Source organism: Nannobrachium achirus (genome assembly GCF_963921795.1).
Source record: "Nannobrachium achirus genome assembly, chromosome: 22".
NCBI classification, from domain to species: domain Eukaryota; kingdom Metazoa; phylum Chordata; class Actinopteri; order Myctophiformes; family Myctophidae; genus Nannobrachium; species Nannobrachium achirus.
The window spans coordinates 4756374-4770020 of record NC_137829.1 but is presented as its reverse complement, the minus strand read 5'-3'; the positions used below and the strand labels follow the sequence as shown (position 1 = coordinate 4770020).

The window sequence follows — 13647 nt, the reverse complement described above, 5'->3', positions numbered from 1 at the left end:
TTCATCTGTGGGCACTGGTGAGTGGAAAAACGAGGACATTCTACATAAAGGGAGAACGGGTCAATCTGTATTTGTTGCGACCAGGCTTAAGTAACTTTTCTACATTTTTTGGGGGGGTTCCTCCACAGCAGGGATTCTCAACTGGTTTTGTCCTCACTTGACTTGAATTTCATGTCAGCCATGAAGTCAAGACCCGCACTATTGAATGACCCAGTATTCCTCTGTTAAAGTTGAAACCTCATGACCCACCTCTGGCCGACCGGTAAACGGTACTTTACAGTTCATGTTTGTTTTTGTATGTGGGGTTTTATTTTTGTAATCTTACCAGTCCTTTTCTGACCGCCCATGTTCCAACACCTCTTCATCGCCCTGTGATGCTGGTCTCAAACTGTGTGCATGTGCGAATGTGTGTCTTGGTACTGAGACTAGTCTGGCTGTGCAATACGATGCTACACTTCAAGTGTGTCCTCCTAACTGTAGGATTGCAGCAGGCTGCTAAGAGTACAATTACTGGTGTATGACACAGTTTTGGATTAGGACCAACTAATTTGCACCACTGATCAGTTTAATTTAACTTATTTCAACTGGAAACATTTCATGTCTGATAGTTTAATTGGTTAACCCCCCCCCCCCCTCCCTATTCAAAGGACCACGAGCACCCTCCCTCACTAGGTTTGATTGTTTCTCGTGCACTTGTTCCCATGATGTCAACAGTCATGGGATCAATGCTTTGTGAATATTCATAGGTGCTTTGTCGTCACCACATCACAATCACTATTGTTTCAGTCTGATGGTACTAGTACTCGCCCGTCCCCCTGCTCTGGAATGGATTCAGTTCTTCAGAAACAAACCGCTTATTGTGTTGAGGAAATAACAGAATTTTGTAATGCTAAAGGGGAAAAGGGGCTTTTATTCATGAGGACACCTTGCTGCTGTATATATAGATGTTAACATAAGTATTATTGATGATAGCCATGGATTTCAAATATTTGAGATGACCTTGTATTTCAGAAGATTCATGTTCTGACTAGTTGAAAACATGTTCAGATGTTTGTATTCATCGCCCAGGTTTTACTATTAAGTGTTTTTAAAATGTTTTATCTCCACTGATGTGTCCATATGAATCCGCATCAGGGAAAGCTAAACGTCAGTATTAATATTGCAGCATTTACGTTTGATGAGTTGTACATTTTACCTCTTATGCCATTGGGATATAAAATAGCTATTTCCCCTTGTTCATGTGTCTTGTTTCTCTATTTACACTTTACTATAAAATAACTTCTGTACTGATCTTTACTAAACAAAATACATTCAGGTTGGGATAACAAGAGAGCACTCATAGGATAAACAAGTGACAAAAAGAAATTATATTGAGCTATGATTATTTTTCACAAAGAAAAAAAAAAAAGAAAATCACAATCAGACCTCATTAAGAAAAAGGCCAATACAGTCAGCTGGGTAACGGTTCTTTTTTATTAACAGACATGAACATGTCAACAGTAACAAAATTTGTAGTTCATAAAAAATAAAAGTGGGGCGGATAGACAAGACTCCTCCCACAAAATAACTTAATGAGCGAGAGGATAAAAGAGAAAGGGAAGGTTGTGCTCCAATACTTATAAATATATCCATTCAACCTTTCCTGGCAGTCATTTCCGAAATGCCTGGACCAGTAAATGTTCTACAATGTAGATTTGACAGTTAAGCTCATGTATCAGTTGTCATTACTTCAAGGAAAGGAGGAACGTCATACCTTTAATAAAATGGGGGCATGTCACTAAGCAGGATCAATGAGTTAGCCAACAAACGTTCCCAATATTCTGAAGTAACATTTCAGAAGCCAAGGTAAGCGGCATATTTGACTGCTAGTGCACTTACGCTAGACGCAAGTTTCTTTGTCAACTACAACAAACCACAACTACAGTATGCATTTCCAAGTGAGAAGGCTAATTTAGTGATCCACTCCATACCCCACCTCTCCAAAAAGGGATGGTAAGCAACACAAGCAAACAGGGAAGACAAACACAAAGAAGTGAAGCACCATCAGAAAATATGACAGTGAATTAAAATATAGGGGGAGCAGGGGTTATATACAAGGGGAGCTGTCAGTGTGTGCCTTTGTCACAGATAATGATTACATACGTTTTGCAAATCCAGCTGCTCAAAACATTAAAGCAAAGTTCCCTATAAGAGTAGTGAGCGCCTGGTTATAGCCAGAAACACCTGCTTCCGGCCTGTGGCATAGACACTGGTGTGAATCTACAAGGACGGAAAAGTATAAATTGGATGATGATGATATTCTTCATCCAACAACTTACACCCTTGTGTCCTGTGAGATTGACATGGGAGGCGGGACTCAGGCAGAGTTCCTGGATTGAAGTCATATTCTGTAGTGTGTGTGTGTGTGTGTGTTTACTGTACATGTAGGCCAGTAGAGAGATGTCCCTCTTCTGTAGTGCGTGTGATATTTAACATGTGTGAATGTGTGCGTCTCCCTTATGGCAGCAGCTGTCTCTTAGGCCTCGCTCTCCCCAGCTGATGAGGTATTTTGAACCTCCTCCTCCAGGATCGGCACGATCAGGTTGTCCTTGGACATCAAGTTGTACTTCATGACAAAGCGTGTGAACCGGTGACACAGGAACGTTTCATTCTAAACACACACAAAGAGGGGATGCTAAAATCATTGGTTCCCAAACCTTTTCAGTTTGAGACCCAAAACATACATTTGTTTTTTCCGGGGACCCAGACTCACAAAAATACATGAATCACAAAAATACATGAATTAACCACTTACACCCTATTTAATGGTGGAAATAGCTGATATACAAGCTCACAACAATACATGATGCAACACCTAAGCTTGTAGATATGCTATTTTCATCATAGAAATATATAATATAATAACATCTTTTGAAATAATTTAGAAAGATTGTAGATTCCTTGTGACCCATAAATGGGTTAGCTATATTCTGAGTCTAATTCAACCTTTGTTCCCATTGTATTAAGTTTGTAACCTCAAGTCAGGCACAAGGTAGAAAGGCGGCGTTCCGGAATTGTTTTGTGTGCAAACTGGGCAAAACTTAGACCAACAGACTAAAGGTTCATTCCCACCGGACGCGATAAAGATAACGATAGGTCTGCGTTCACATCAATTATGACGGCTTTATTGTTGTGGTGTGGACGCTACCATCCACTTCAATTCAAAAGGATATTTCTTATCGTATCTTTAGCGTTATCGCGCCCAGTTTACAGGCAGCTACAGTTGCTGCTTAAACTCCTGCTTAAACTTAAGTGGACAATGGACCGGACAAAAATGTTTCACTGCCTATCCTCTGCATTTACTGATATCGTGTTATTCCAATTCAAAGCCAATATGGCCCAGACGGTTACGTTTGTATACCAGTCTCAGTGTATTGACTCAAATGCATTGATGTGTCTGTTCAAAATAACGAAGTCAGTCAGAGACTATCCAACTGATAAAGACCTTATCCACTTCACAAGCCAACACTGCCCTCAACTGCCCGGATTGAGATTTAGAATTGAGCAACAAGGAAGGATAGCTGCCTACAAGCTTTGGTATCCCTGTGGTAAATTTAAGATTTTAGAGAATCTTAAGTTGATCCTAAGAAACCTTTCTACTTAATAGTCTTTCCTTAAAGGGCCAGTTCACCTCTGGGACAACCAGATCTTATTTTATTGTTGTTTGGGACACGATCAACAGAGCTGTTTATTTTATTGTTGTTTGGGACAAGATCAACACAATCCTGAGTTATTTTTTGTGTTCAATCTGTGTTTTGAGATATTTTAGTATTTCAGCATGAATGACGATGCATTTTGCATCATATGAGTCATCATGCTGCATCATATGATGCAAAATGCATCATCATTCATGCTGAAATACTAAAATATCTCAAAACACAGATTGAACACAAAAATAACTCAGGATTGTGTTGATCTTGTCCCAAACAACAATAAAATAAACAGCTCTGGTTGCCCCAGAGGTGAACTGGCCCTTTAAGCAAGTGGTATAATGATGGGAGGACATCTGCTCATTCCCAGCCAACCCATTACATGTTGGTGGGCTCCTTGCTCTTGTTCATGGTAACATACCTCATACTTATCATTACATGTTGGTGGGCTCCTTGCTCTTGTTCATGGTAACATACCTCATACTTATCAAATATCTGGCGGTGATGGAAGTAGGCGTGAGAGAATATCCTATAGATGCGACGGCAGACAGAGCCCAGCTTTGCCACCGATGACTCCTTGATGCTAACTCTGAAAGAAAAAGAAAAACAGGACCTCATCACATTGTGTGTTAACAAATGGACAGTGAATATGAAGCCAGAGGTCCATTAACTCTCCCCACGCTTTGAACGTTAACGTTCGCCCCATTTTTTACAGAACCTCGATGCCAATACGGCGCTCGTTCGGTTCGTTCGTCTGATGACTGTAAGCTGATGAGGGGTCGCGCGGCCGTTTACTGTAAACACATTTTCCGCGGTGATGGTGTAAAAAATCCATTATGCGTTAGATCAACGGAGAACAATTCACTTCCTTGTTGATTTCCTCTGGCTGTAAGGCTCTGTGGCCAGTGACTGGTCTTCTTCTTCTTCAACACATAACAGGCAAATTCACATTCATTCTCGCATGACACCGCCCTCTGCTGCCTGGCAGACCAAAGTGCACTATTGCACAATTAAAAAAAAAAAAAATAAATAAATAAATAAATGTCTGTCTATCTGCTATAACGTCGCAAAGGTAAGCCGCTTTTTGATGGCACCAGACCCAATAAATAAATAAATAATCTGGCAGTAGGAGAGTTAAAGGTCATTTGTACACTCAATCGTTATGGGGTCCGTGGTCTAATGAATACCAAGCTGGGGGGGTCCTTGAAATTAAAAGGCTTGAGAATCACTGAGCTATTCAGTGGGTATTGGGTCGTAACTGACCTGCTGGGGAAGTATTTGTTACTGTTGAGAAGGCAGGCAGCTCCGTCCAGCGTGTGTCTGGTGTAGTCAATGGCAGGGCACTGTGGACACAGCAGAAATCGACATCACTTTGTGTATAAATGAGAGCCAAACTCTCCACAGGGTTCCCACACATTTTTACCGATGAATTTCCAACACTTTTCCACGATATTTAACCCAATTTCCAGGCCTATATAATAGTCATTCAGCACAATCATGAGTATCTTACTCCTGTGTGCAATACCCAAAGACAGGCAGTGTAGCAAAAATGAAGCATACATTTCATGCCAAATGATGTGCTCTTTGTGAGCTTGTTCTTTTTGTCACATACATTAGGCTGCAATCACGCAGCCCGTTCGGTGTAAAACTACTTATGTTACATATTTTGTGTAATGTTATACATGTTTTAGAAAATGTTTTTATTAACAAAAATCAATAGCCAAAAACAATACATAGCCAAATATTTTTCCAGGACCTTCCAGGGCCCATGATCAATTCCAAAGTCCAAACATTTTCCAGTACTGGAACAATGTTTTTCTAATCTAAACATATTTCCAGGAATTTCATGACCGTGGGAACCCCGTCTCCCTGCTTTGTCTTACAGAAAGGCAAAGAAGTGTCGTCCCAACAAAGTCCCAGCAGTCCCAATAAATGCAAGTTGAGTTTCCATCATTCATTGCCTTGTTGTAGATTACAGGTGGGAAACCTCATGACTTAAAACACAAGTAGTTTCCCAGCCTCTATATTAGACCTCAAATGTCTGGTATAAGCTCACTTCAAAGCCCTAACCCGTAGCTGAGAAGAACAACATAGAGATCTAGCTTACTTCTTTGGGGGTCTTGTGGGCAGCACATAGAAAGATCCACTGCTCGGTGGCAGTCATCTGGGTGCAGGTATCTGGGTGGCATTCACTCTGTGGGCAGCAAACAGGAGAGCATGCATTAGTTCAATGTAGAGGATGACATTTTACAGGAATTCCCGTGGGTCCCGTGGGATTCCCGCAGGACAGGAGTCAAATTTGTATTAATGGTAAATGGTAAATGGTGCATTTATATAGCGCTTTTAATCCAAAGCGCTTTACATAGATTGTTCATTACATTCACCCATTCACACACACATTCATACACCGGTGGCGGAGGAAGCCATGCAAGGCACCAACCTACTCACGGGAGGCAATTAGGGGTTCAGAGTCTTGCCCAAGGACCCTTCGACATTAACTCAGGGGGAGCCCGGATTCGAACTGGGAACCCTTCGGGATTTATACCCTTCGTGCTCCAATACCAGTTTCTCTACCCCTGAGCTATGCCGCCCCTCTAATGCCAGGATCGGGACGGGACAGGAGTGAAAATCCACTCCCGTGTCATCCTCTAATACAGAGGTCATTATAGGTATCAGAGCCAAACCAATATATGGGCCATTATTTGACTTTTTAGACGACATCGGTAGGCTATTACCAACTGCGCAGCCCATCTGTCCCGACAAAAAAAAAGAAGAAAACAAGTGTTGTGCAGGTGAGGTAAGAAACCATAGGAGGGCTGAACCCATTAAAACGCAGAAAGACTGTAATTTTAGATATTAGCTAAATATAACAACACGCGTTTCAACGTGACGGATTTAGAACAGTGGTTTAGAAAATTGGTTCTCAAAAATAGCAGATATAAAAGCTCACAGTGCATCGCTTTGTGCCACAATGCATCTTGTGTTAACACAAATCTTCTCTTCTGGGGGTCCCCGGCATAAAACATTTTCAGATTGGGGTCCACGGCCAAATACATATCACTACTACTGATTTAGAAGGCATTGGTAGAATCAGCCTCAACAGTTTAAGTGTACCTCACCATTTTATTTACCATATACATATGACTTTGAACACAGAAAATACAAAGTGGCCACATTATCAATCATACCTGCAGTTTGACGGCTAATCCATTGAGCTCCAGACAGAACTGCCTACAAGTGGACCGCAAGAGTAACAGAGAGCCCGGACATAAGGACAAAGAGACAGAGGTACAAAGACAGAATGAATGTGATGCATTTTGGTCACACAAAGATTTTAACTGAAAAGCTCAGATGTAAATGGGTTATGCTGGTCTTTATGTACCTGAGATGCTCATACTTCCACACTCCTTCATCCTGTCCTTCTGGAGGCTCCAGGATTTTGTCGATGTTGGAGCAGTCCGATCGGATATTCTGCTGAATGTACTGAGAGACCATGCAGACATGTCATCAGAACCCATCGGAGTAATCCAGGAAAAGAAACTTGATTTCAGGACTTTCACATAATGACCCACTAATGTTGGGCACCGCAAATGTAACACCCAAGATTCTAACACAGGTCTTCGACTGAAGCTTTAGCTACACGACACCGTACCACATAAAGAGTTAGGGTTCCACCATGTCAGTGGAAAAGGGGCTTTAGTTATCTGTCCTTTTGGTCTTCAGGCAGAGGCTGAGCCACTCTGCTACACAAATGTGCACCTGGGTAAAGTCTTTAAAAGTAAGCCATGCTATACACAACTTACTAAAATATGTAAATATTGTATTGTCATCATTTGAAATACCCCGATGAAGGGGGGTCTTCATAATTCTTCAACTGCAGTCTGAGACTGTATGACTGACACTGTCAATTCAATTTAAAGGAGCTATAATGGCATGAGGAAACATACGTTTACATTGCCAAAACAAGTGTCAAAATATAACAAGAACACTGTCAGCATTAACACACACGCACCTGTTGGACAGCCAGGGTGCTGTCCATCTCTTCAAAGGATTCATCCGGCCAATTGTAGAAATCCTAGAAATGGGACAAGTTTATTTTAGACCACCTAACCTTCATGTACCAAACCAGTCTGACATAGTCTTCTTGACAAGCAAAAGAAAAGTTAGCAGACATTACGATCAGCGACATGTTCTACCTATGACACAGCCAACTGAGATCTGACACACATTATATGAACGGTAATGTTGTTACTACTAAACCCAAACATCGTCGAAACTAGCATTTAGCATGTTAGCAAGCTGGGATACGACTGTTTCCTGTGAACTGAAAACAAAACAATGACTCGTCGTGTGTAACATTGTATGGCAGTCATGGTGCGTTTCAGTTATGATGCTCTGACTTCGTTCACAAGCACGTCGCTCCCAGCTCCAATACATTACGAGAGACGTAAGAATTATGTCATCCGAGATGTACACAACTCAATGTATATGTCCATCATTCCTCCAGGAAATAGACGCATCCCAAGTCAGCTGGCCACTTCCAGGCCCTTCCTGTGTTGTCTGTGACCCAGTTGTTGAGAAAGGAGACAGACTGGCTGGCAGTAAAGACATAAACCTCCCATGTCGCTCATGTACATTTCCCCACGCACGTGGTTCCTTCATAACAGTCGTGTGTAAATGTTTTGATGCGTGAGAAACATACCTTCGACTTGGTTCCAGGCCGATTCCTCCTGAGAACTGCAGTACCCTCCGCCATGACCATCTCGACAGAATGCCCGGATGCCTCTGAATAGCGGCTGTTCAACGAGTGGTGCTCTCTGGAGCAGGAGAACCGCTCCACTTCCCATTGCCTGGAGGGACGTGCGTGCTGTGATTGGATCGTTGGTTGTCAAGGCAACCGTTGGTTACAGAAGTTTGTGATTACACAAATTTCTCATTTGATTCATCTTATGGGGGTCCGACCTATGTTCCCCAGGTTCTATGTTCCCCGCTCTATGTTCCCCACCTCACAGCATTAGTTTTAGTGAGGTTATGGTTAGGGTTAGGGGGTAAGAAAGTGGGGAACATCGTTGCGGAGTTCCCACTACACACGTATCAAATCATATGTATGAGTGAATCCGAAGCGCCAAGGTAAGCTGATAACGATCTGCTTTAAACCACTTACGTATAGCAAAGTATGTGAGCTTTTATCAGCTATCTAAGACATTTTTTAGAACGTTTGCCTTTAATGACATGCCTAAAATAGGTTAATGTCGTTAACATAACTAATAACTATCAACATTCCATATTGTAACATTTCGTCCCCCGAACCCGGGTCTCCAGCTCGGCAGGTAACAGGCAACACAAAGAGTCCTTGCCGAGTCTTACGGGGCCAGTCTTTTGAGGGGTCACTACATAAACCCCCTCCAATTCAAAAGCACGCCCTCACGCTTCAGTCAATGCACTCTGGAGTCCCTCACACAAGGACACTCCACTAGTCCTCAACCACTTCCAACACCAATGTAACATTTCGCGCACCAAGCTGGAATCGAACCCCAGTCTCCAGGTCTGCAGACTGTCAGGTGAATACTACAGGAACAGTATAAACATGAAGAAAAGACCATTTTCAATAGCTCACCTTTATTATTGTATAACAAAAAAATGATCATAATTATTTACAAGTGAATTACATAGAAAAGAAAGCAAACAGACATCAATGAGGCAACTTATGTCTTCTCTTTCGGAGAATGGGATGGACATGTTTTACAGAATAACATCTCAATCAACATATTTTCCTAGGATATCTGCATCACGGAAGAGGAAGTAGTCCTGGAAGACAAATCAGAAACCAAAATTAGATTAGGCAAAGGATACATCATTCGCACTTGCAGAATATTTAGAGAAAGCCTGGGACAAACTGACTAAGAAAACTTAAGTGATGTATATTGATTTGGTTTTGGAATATTAGCCAAACATTGTCTTTTTCTTTATTTTCATTTATTTGTATTTAATTACTTTGTGCAGTTTCTGTCTCCAGGAAGTGAATGTGGAATTGTTTATTATATTTTGGTGTCTTATAATCCTGTAAGGGATGGGTCCTTTGACAAGACACGGAAATACATTTTCATTCATTCATTTATCAATAAATCAATATAGTTAAGATAGTTAAAGATGGACAGGTAGATATTACTGCTCAATACTAGTGCGATTTAAGCTACAAAATTTTGCAATTACACAATCAATATTGCATCATGCCATTGTATTTATGTGTTTGTCTCATGTGGAGACTGGAGAGAATGCGACTTTTACATATTGTACCTGGTCATCTAGAACCACTTTAGTTCCACCATACTCTGGTAAGAGAACCTTCTCTCCTACGCCAACAGAGACCGCCTGCAGGTCTCCTTTCTACAAAAAAGAAAATAAAGAGACAAAAAACATTAAGACAACTGATCAGTAGCAATGGCCAGCATACAGTGTCTGCACAACAATCTAATCAATTAAGTTATTACGGTGACAATTTCAGAGGTTCTTACTTCATGGAACTCAAAAATGCATTGCTGACTTCTTCTTACGTTATTTACCCTGTCACGCTGACAAACATGGTCATTACCTGGTTGATAGAACCAGGTCCAACTGCCACTACAGTAGCTTGCAGCACTTTGCCCTGTGCCTTCTCTGGAAGCATGATGCCACCTTTAGTCACCGTCTCTGCTGCCACCCTTTCCACCAGCACCCGGTCAAACATGGGGAGAAATCTTCTGAAGGCCTATTATGTGAGAAGAGAGAAGAGTTCAAACTTTACATACCCAGAGAGCTTAGATTAATATTGCCATTGTAAAAAAAAGAAAAGAAAAAAAAACACTCAGAGACACTCAGTGTTAAAACGAACAGTATTTTATCCTCAGTAGTTTTAAAACACTGAATAATAAAACTAAGGTTTTGCAATAATATTTACCGTACACAAATCATACAATATGCTATAAAAATGTATGAGCCATAGGGGGGCAGTCTTGAATCAATTGTGCAGCACTGAAAGTCCTAAAAAGAAATTCAGTCCTAACAAAAGCAGAGAGTGCAGTCACAAACCAGTTAATAAAGACATTTTGCATAATCTCTAAGCATTCAGTAATGTTAAGGAGTTTAATATCAGAATAAGAAAATTAATATGACTTAATACACTGTACTGTGTGTGCAACTAATCTAAGTAATCTTTGTAACGTAAGCTCAACTATCCGAAGTACGTCATTTTAAATTCTAAAAGCTTACAGTCTCCCAAGACAACCCCAAAAACAGGTTAATAAGTAGTTAAATTCAAAGAGTTTCTTCGCTTTAAAGGAAATGATTAATGAGGATCTGCTGCTGTTCTGTTAAGTGGGGGAGGAGGACTCTTGGACTACAGGCAGATATTACTTCATTATAGGGTGTCCTATAATAAATAAATAAAAAGTACAAAATAAGTTCAACTAAGTTGGAACCAACATTCCTTTACCTCTGGCAGGACAATCAAAAACTAATGCCAAAGCAAGGTTGACTGAGGATTTGTAAAACAAAAAATTGAACACCAAGTGGCAGCAGCAGATGTACACTTGACCTTGGACAAAGGTCGCCTATCAGGGCAAGAGGGGGGAGGGGGAGACCAGTCACAGAATCTGGGATGGGTATGACTCTGTGTCAATATTTACCTTCCTTGCAAAAGACAAAGATTACTGAAATACTGATAAAAAAAACTATCAAGTTACACCAGGAGCATATTAGGTTCTAGATTTAGTCAGTGTGTAGGATATTCCACTTCTATAAATGATATTATTATTTATTTAAGTTCAGTGTGATGATAACCTTGTAAAGCTGCCCAAAAGCCTCAAGGCTTTCAACTTCAAGAGATAACACTCAAGGCCTATTTTTCCCAGGTTATTTAGATCTCAGAATACATTCTTACTTTGAGGTGATATAATATTTCCCAACTGTCTGTGTTTTGCTAAAATACTAGGATGCATAATTCCTCATCTCCCCAAAAGATACTTTTTTTAAGCAATAAAAAAATTGTCTATCTTAAGTTTTATAATGCATTGCTCTGATCTGACGCAGTCAGATGACGTTGCGTCAACCGGAAGAAATTAATTCAAGTATGCAAGGGCATAATCTGCAACCGATTTTAGAAAATAACAGCATTAAGTAACTGATCTTGAAGGAATCCACGGAGACTAACGTTGTCAAACACGTGTTGAACTTCAAAATGCACGGAGTCACATCTCACCATCATTCCTAATTCACATGTGATGTGACTGACTGCTTAGGCATAGCTGATGTTGAGCATTATGTTCAGCTTTCGTCGTCCTACCAGTAAAGTTAATTTACCAAATGTTGAGTGCCATGATGTCAGATAACAGCCACTATTCAACTAGAAAACATCTAATTATTGAACAACAGTAAATCAGAATCTGTCTGTACCCACCAAGACATTTCACTGAGACGTACCCTTTAGCCTACACTAAAGCGGCTACGCAGTACGTGTTTAAAATGTTAACGATGTATTTCAAACGTTTACAAGCACCACCTTATTATCTTATTATCATTATTCTCCAACTGCTTGACCTTGTAGGCTATGTGTTAACCGGCTAACATAACATTTGTTGGCTAGCACGAACAGATGCAGACAGACCACCAGGTGGTTACAATAAATTAATGTTGCGACATTACGGTAATGCAAGGGACATTTTAAAGAACTGTTATAATACTAAATGACACGGGTATTCCATTCCATATCTTACCATTGTTAATCTTTCGGTCTCTGAGCCTGAATGCTGATTTCTCTGGTTGATGTAGATTTGACTGAAGGACGGAGAGAATCACTCCACGTGAGGAAATATCCAGAAAGAGTTGCGCATGCGTACCAAATGACACCATGACATGTCAATAGCAGAGCAGTATAATCAGAGAGTGGTGTCACCGCGGGGTCAGAAACAGCGCTGGTCACGTGGTTCATTGTCACTTTACACCTCATAGACTTCAATGCATTTTGTAAACTTCCGGTTCGCCGTTTGTCACTATACGCCAATAGATGTGTGCGTAGAAGACCTGGCCCCATGAAGTGAACGGGAGTGACGCAACTCTCCATTCTAGGGCTCTGGTCAATAGCACCCTTGCTATGGGTGCTTTTTTGCCTGCGTTGTTTTTTACAAGGCTCTTCTGTCAAGAGCTATAACTCTATGGTCAAGAGCCTGTTAAATTATGCCTGGCAGGTTGGAGCTTGCCTGGGCCCTGGGGCAGTGGGGCCAGCCTATATACAATGCAGCTACCTTGTTTTAACATGGCTGGGATGTCTAGCTCAGCTAGGCTGGGTTGGAGCAGTGGTGCAAAGTGTAAAAATGTAAGTAAAAGTCCAGATTTCAAAATTATATTTGAGTAAAAGTACAAAGGTATTGGCATCAAAATATATAGTTAAAGTACCAAAAGTAAAAGTACTCAGAATGTCCCATTTCAATTTTGAAAATAGCAGATCTTAGTTACTATATAATACAACACTGCATTTTAAACTTACAAGAACAATATTTCTATAGTAAACGTCAACGATAACGAGGATGATTCTACATAGAAAACTACCGTATGTTAAAATTATGACAACCAAATAATAACAGTGGTGTTAAATAATTGTATGAAACGGTGCTTGTATAAAATACATTGGGCAATAAAGTACCCTATGCAATTCTGAGAGTTGATTTTGACTAGAATATTCCATGACTTTACAAGCAGTGCCAACAGCACAGTATCAATGCATGCATCAAAATAACACCCACAAAGATTAATTGAGTTTCTAGGGTTAACTGACAGAGTTATTTTGCAAATTTAATCGTTTTCACGTGATTGCAACTGAACAGCAATGTTGCACAATGTCAACTTTGACCTCCCTTTTTTTCTCCAATGGTACACAAGAAAATTCTGGAATCGTGTGCCCGGGAACGAGCATTTGTTCATTTCT

The 13647-nt window shown here is 40.6% G+C and overlaps 1 protein-coding gene across 3 annotated transcripts; it reads right to left on the bottom strand.

Annotated features, from left to right (window-relative positions):
• Positions 1-1455: 1455 nt before the first annotated feature.
• Positions 1456-12540, bottom strand: LOC308307880 (MOB-like protein phocein). Of its 3 annotated transcripts, XM_080753207.1 has the most exons (9): positions 12440-12540; positions 10282-10437; positions 7702-7764; positions 7072-7172; positions 6878-6920; positions 5797-5883; positions 4953-5032; positions 4167-4278; positions 1456-2650 (listed from the first exon to the last, which is right to left on the bottom strand). In XM_080753207.1, the coding sequence occupies exons 1-9, from the start codon at positions 12440-12442 to the stop codon at positions 2516-2518; spliced, it is 780 nt and encodes a 259-aa protein (XP_080609333.1). In that variant the 5' UTR covers positions 12443-12540; the 3' UTR covers positions 1456-2515. The 3 variants fall into 3 exon arrangements, with proteins under 3 accessions (XP_080609333.1, XP_080609332.1, XP_080609331.1); XM_080753206.1 differs by lacking the exons at positions 10282-10437; positions 12440-12540 and adding an exon at positions 8392-8466; XM_080753205.1 differs by lacking the exons at positions 1456-2650; positions 4167-4278; positions 4953-5032; ... (2 more) ...; positions 7072-7172; positions 7702-7764 and adding exons at positions 9292-9497; positions 9987-10076.
• Positions 12541-13647: the final 1107 nt, after the last annotated feature.

What these genes read in the sequence shown, in the direction of transcription:
- LOC308307880 (XM_080753207.1), bottom strand. An exon ending in GACCTGGTTCTATCAACCAG is followed by an intron (nt 7,765 to 10,281) that starts GTAATGACCATG and finishes TCCCATTTCTAG; the next exon opens with GATTTCTACAATTGGCCGGA. An exon ending in GATTAGCCGTCAAACTGCAG is followed by an intron (nt 5,884 to 6,877) that starts GTATGATTGATA and finishes TGCTGCCCACAG; the next exon opens with AGTGAATGCCACCCAGATAC.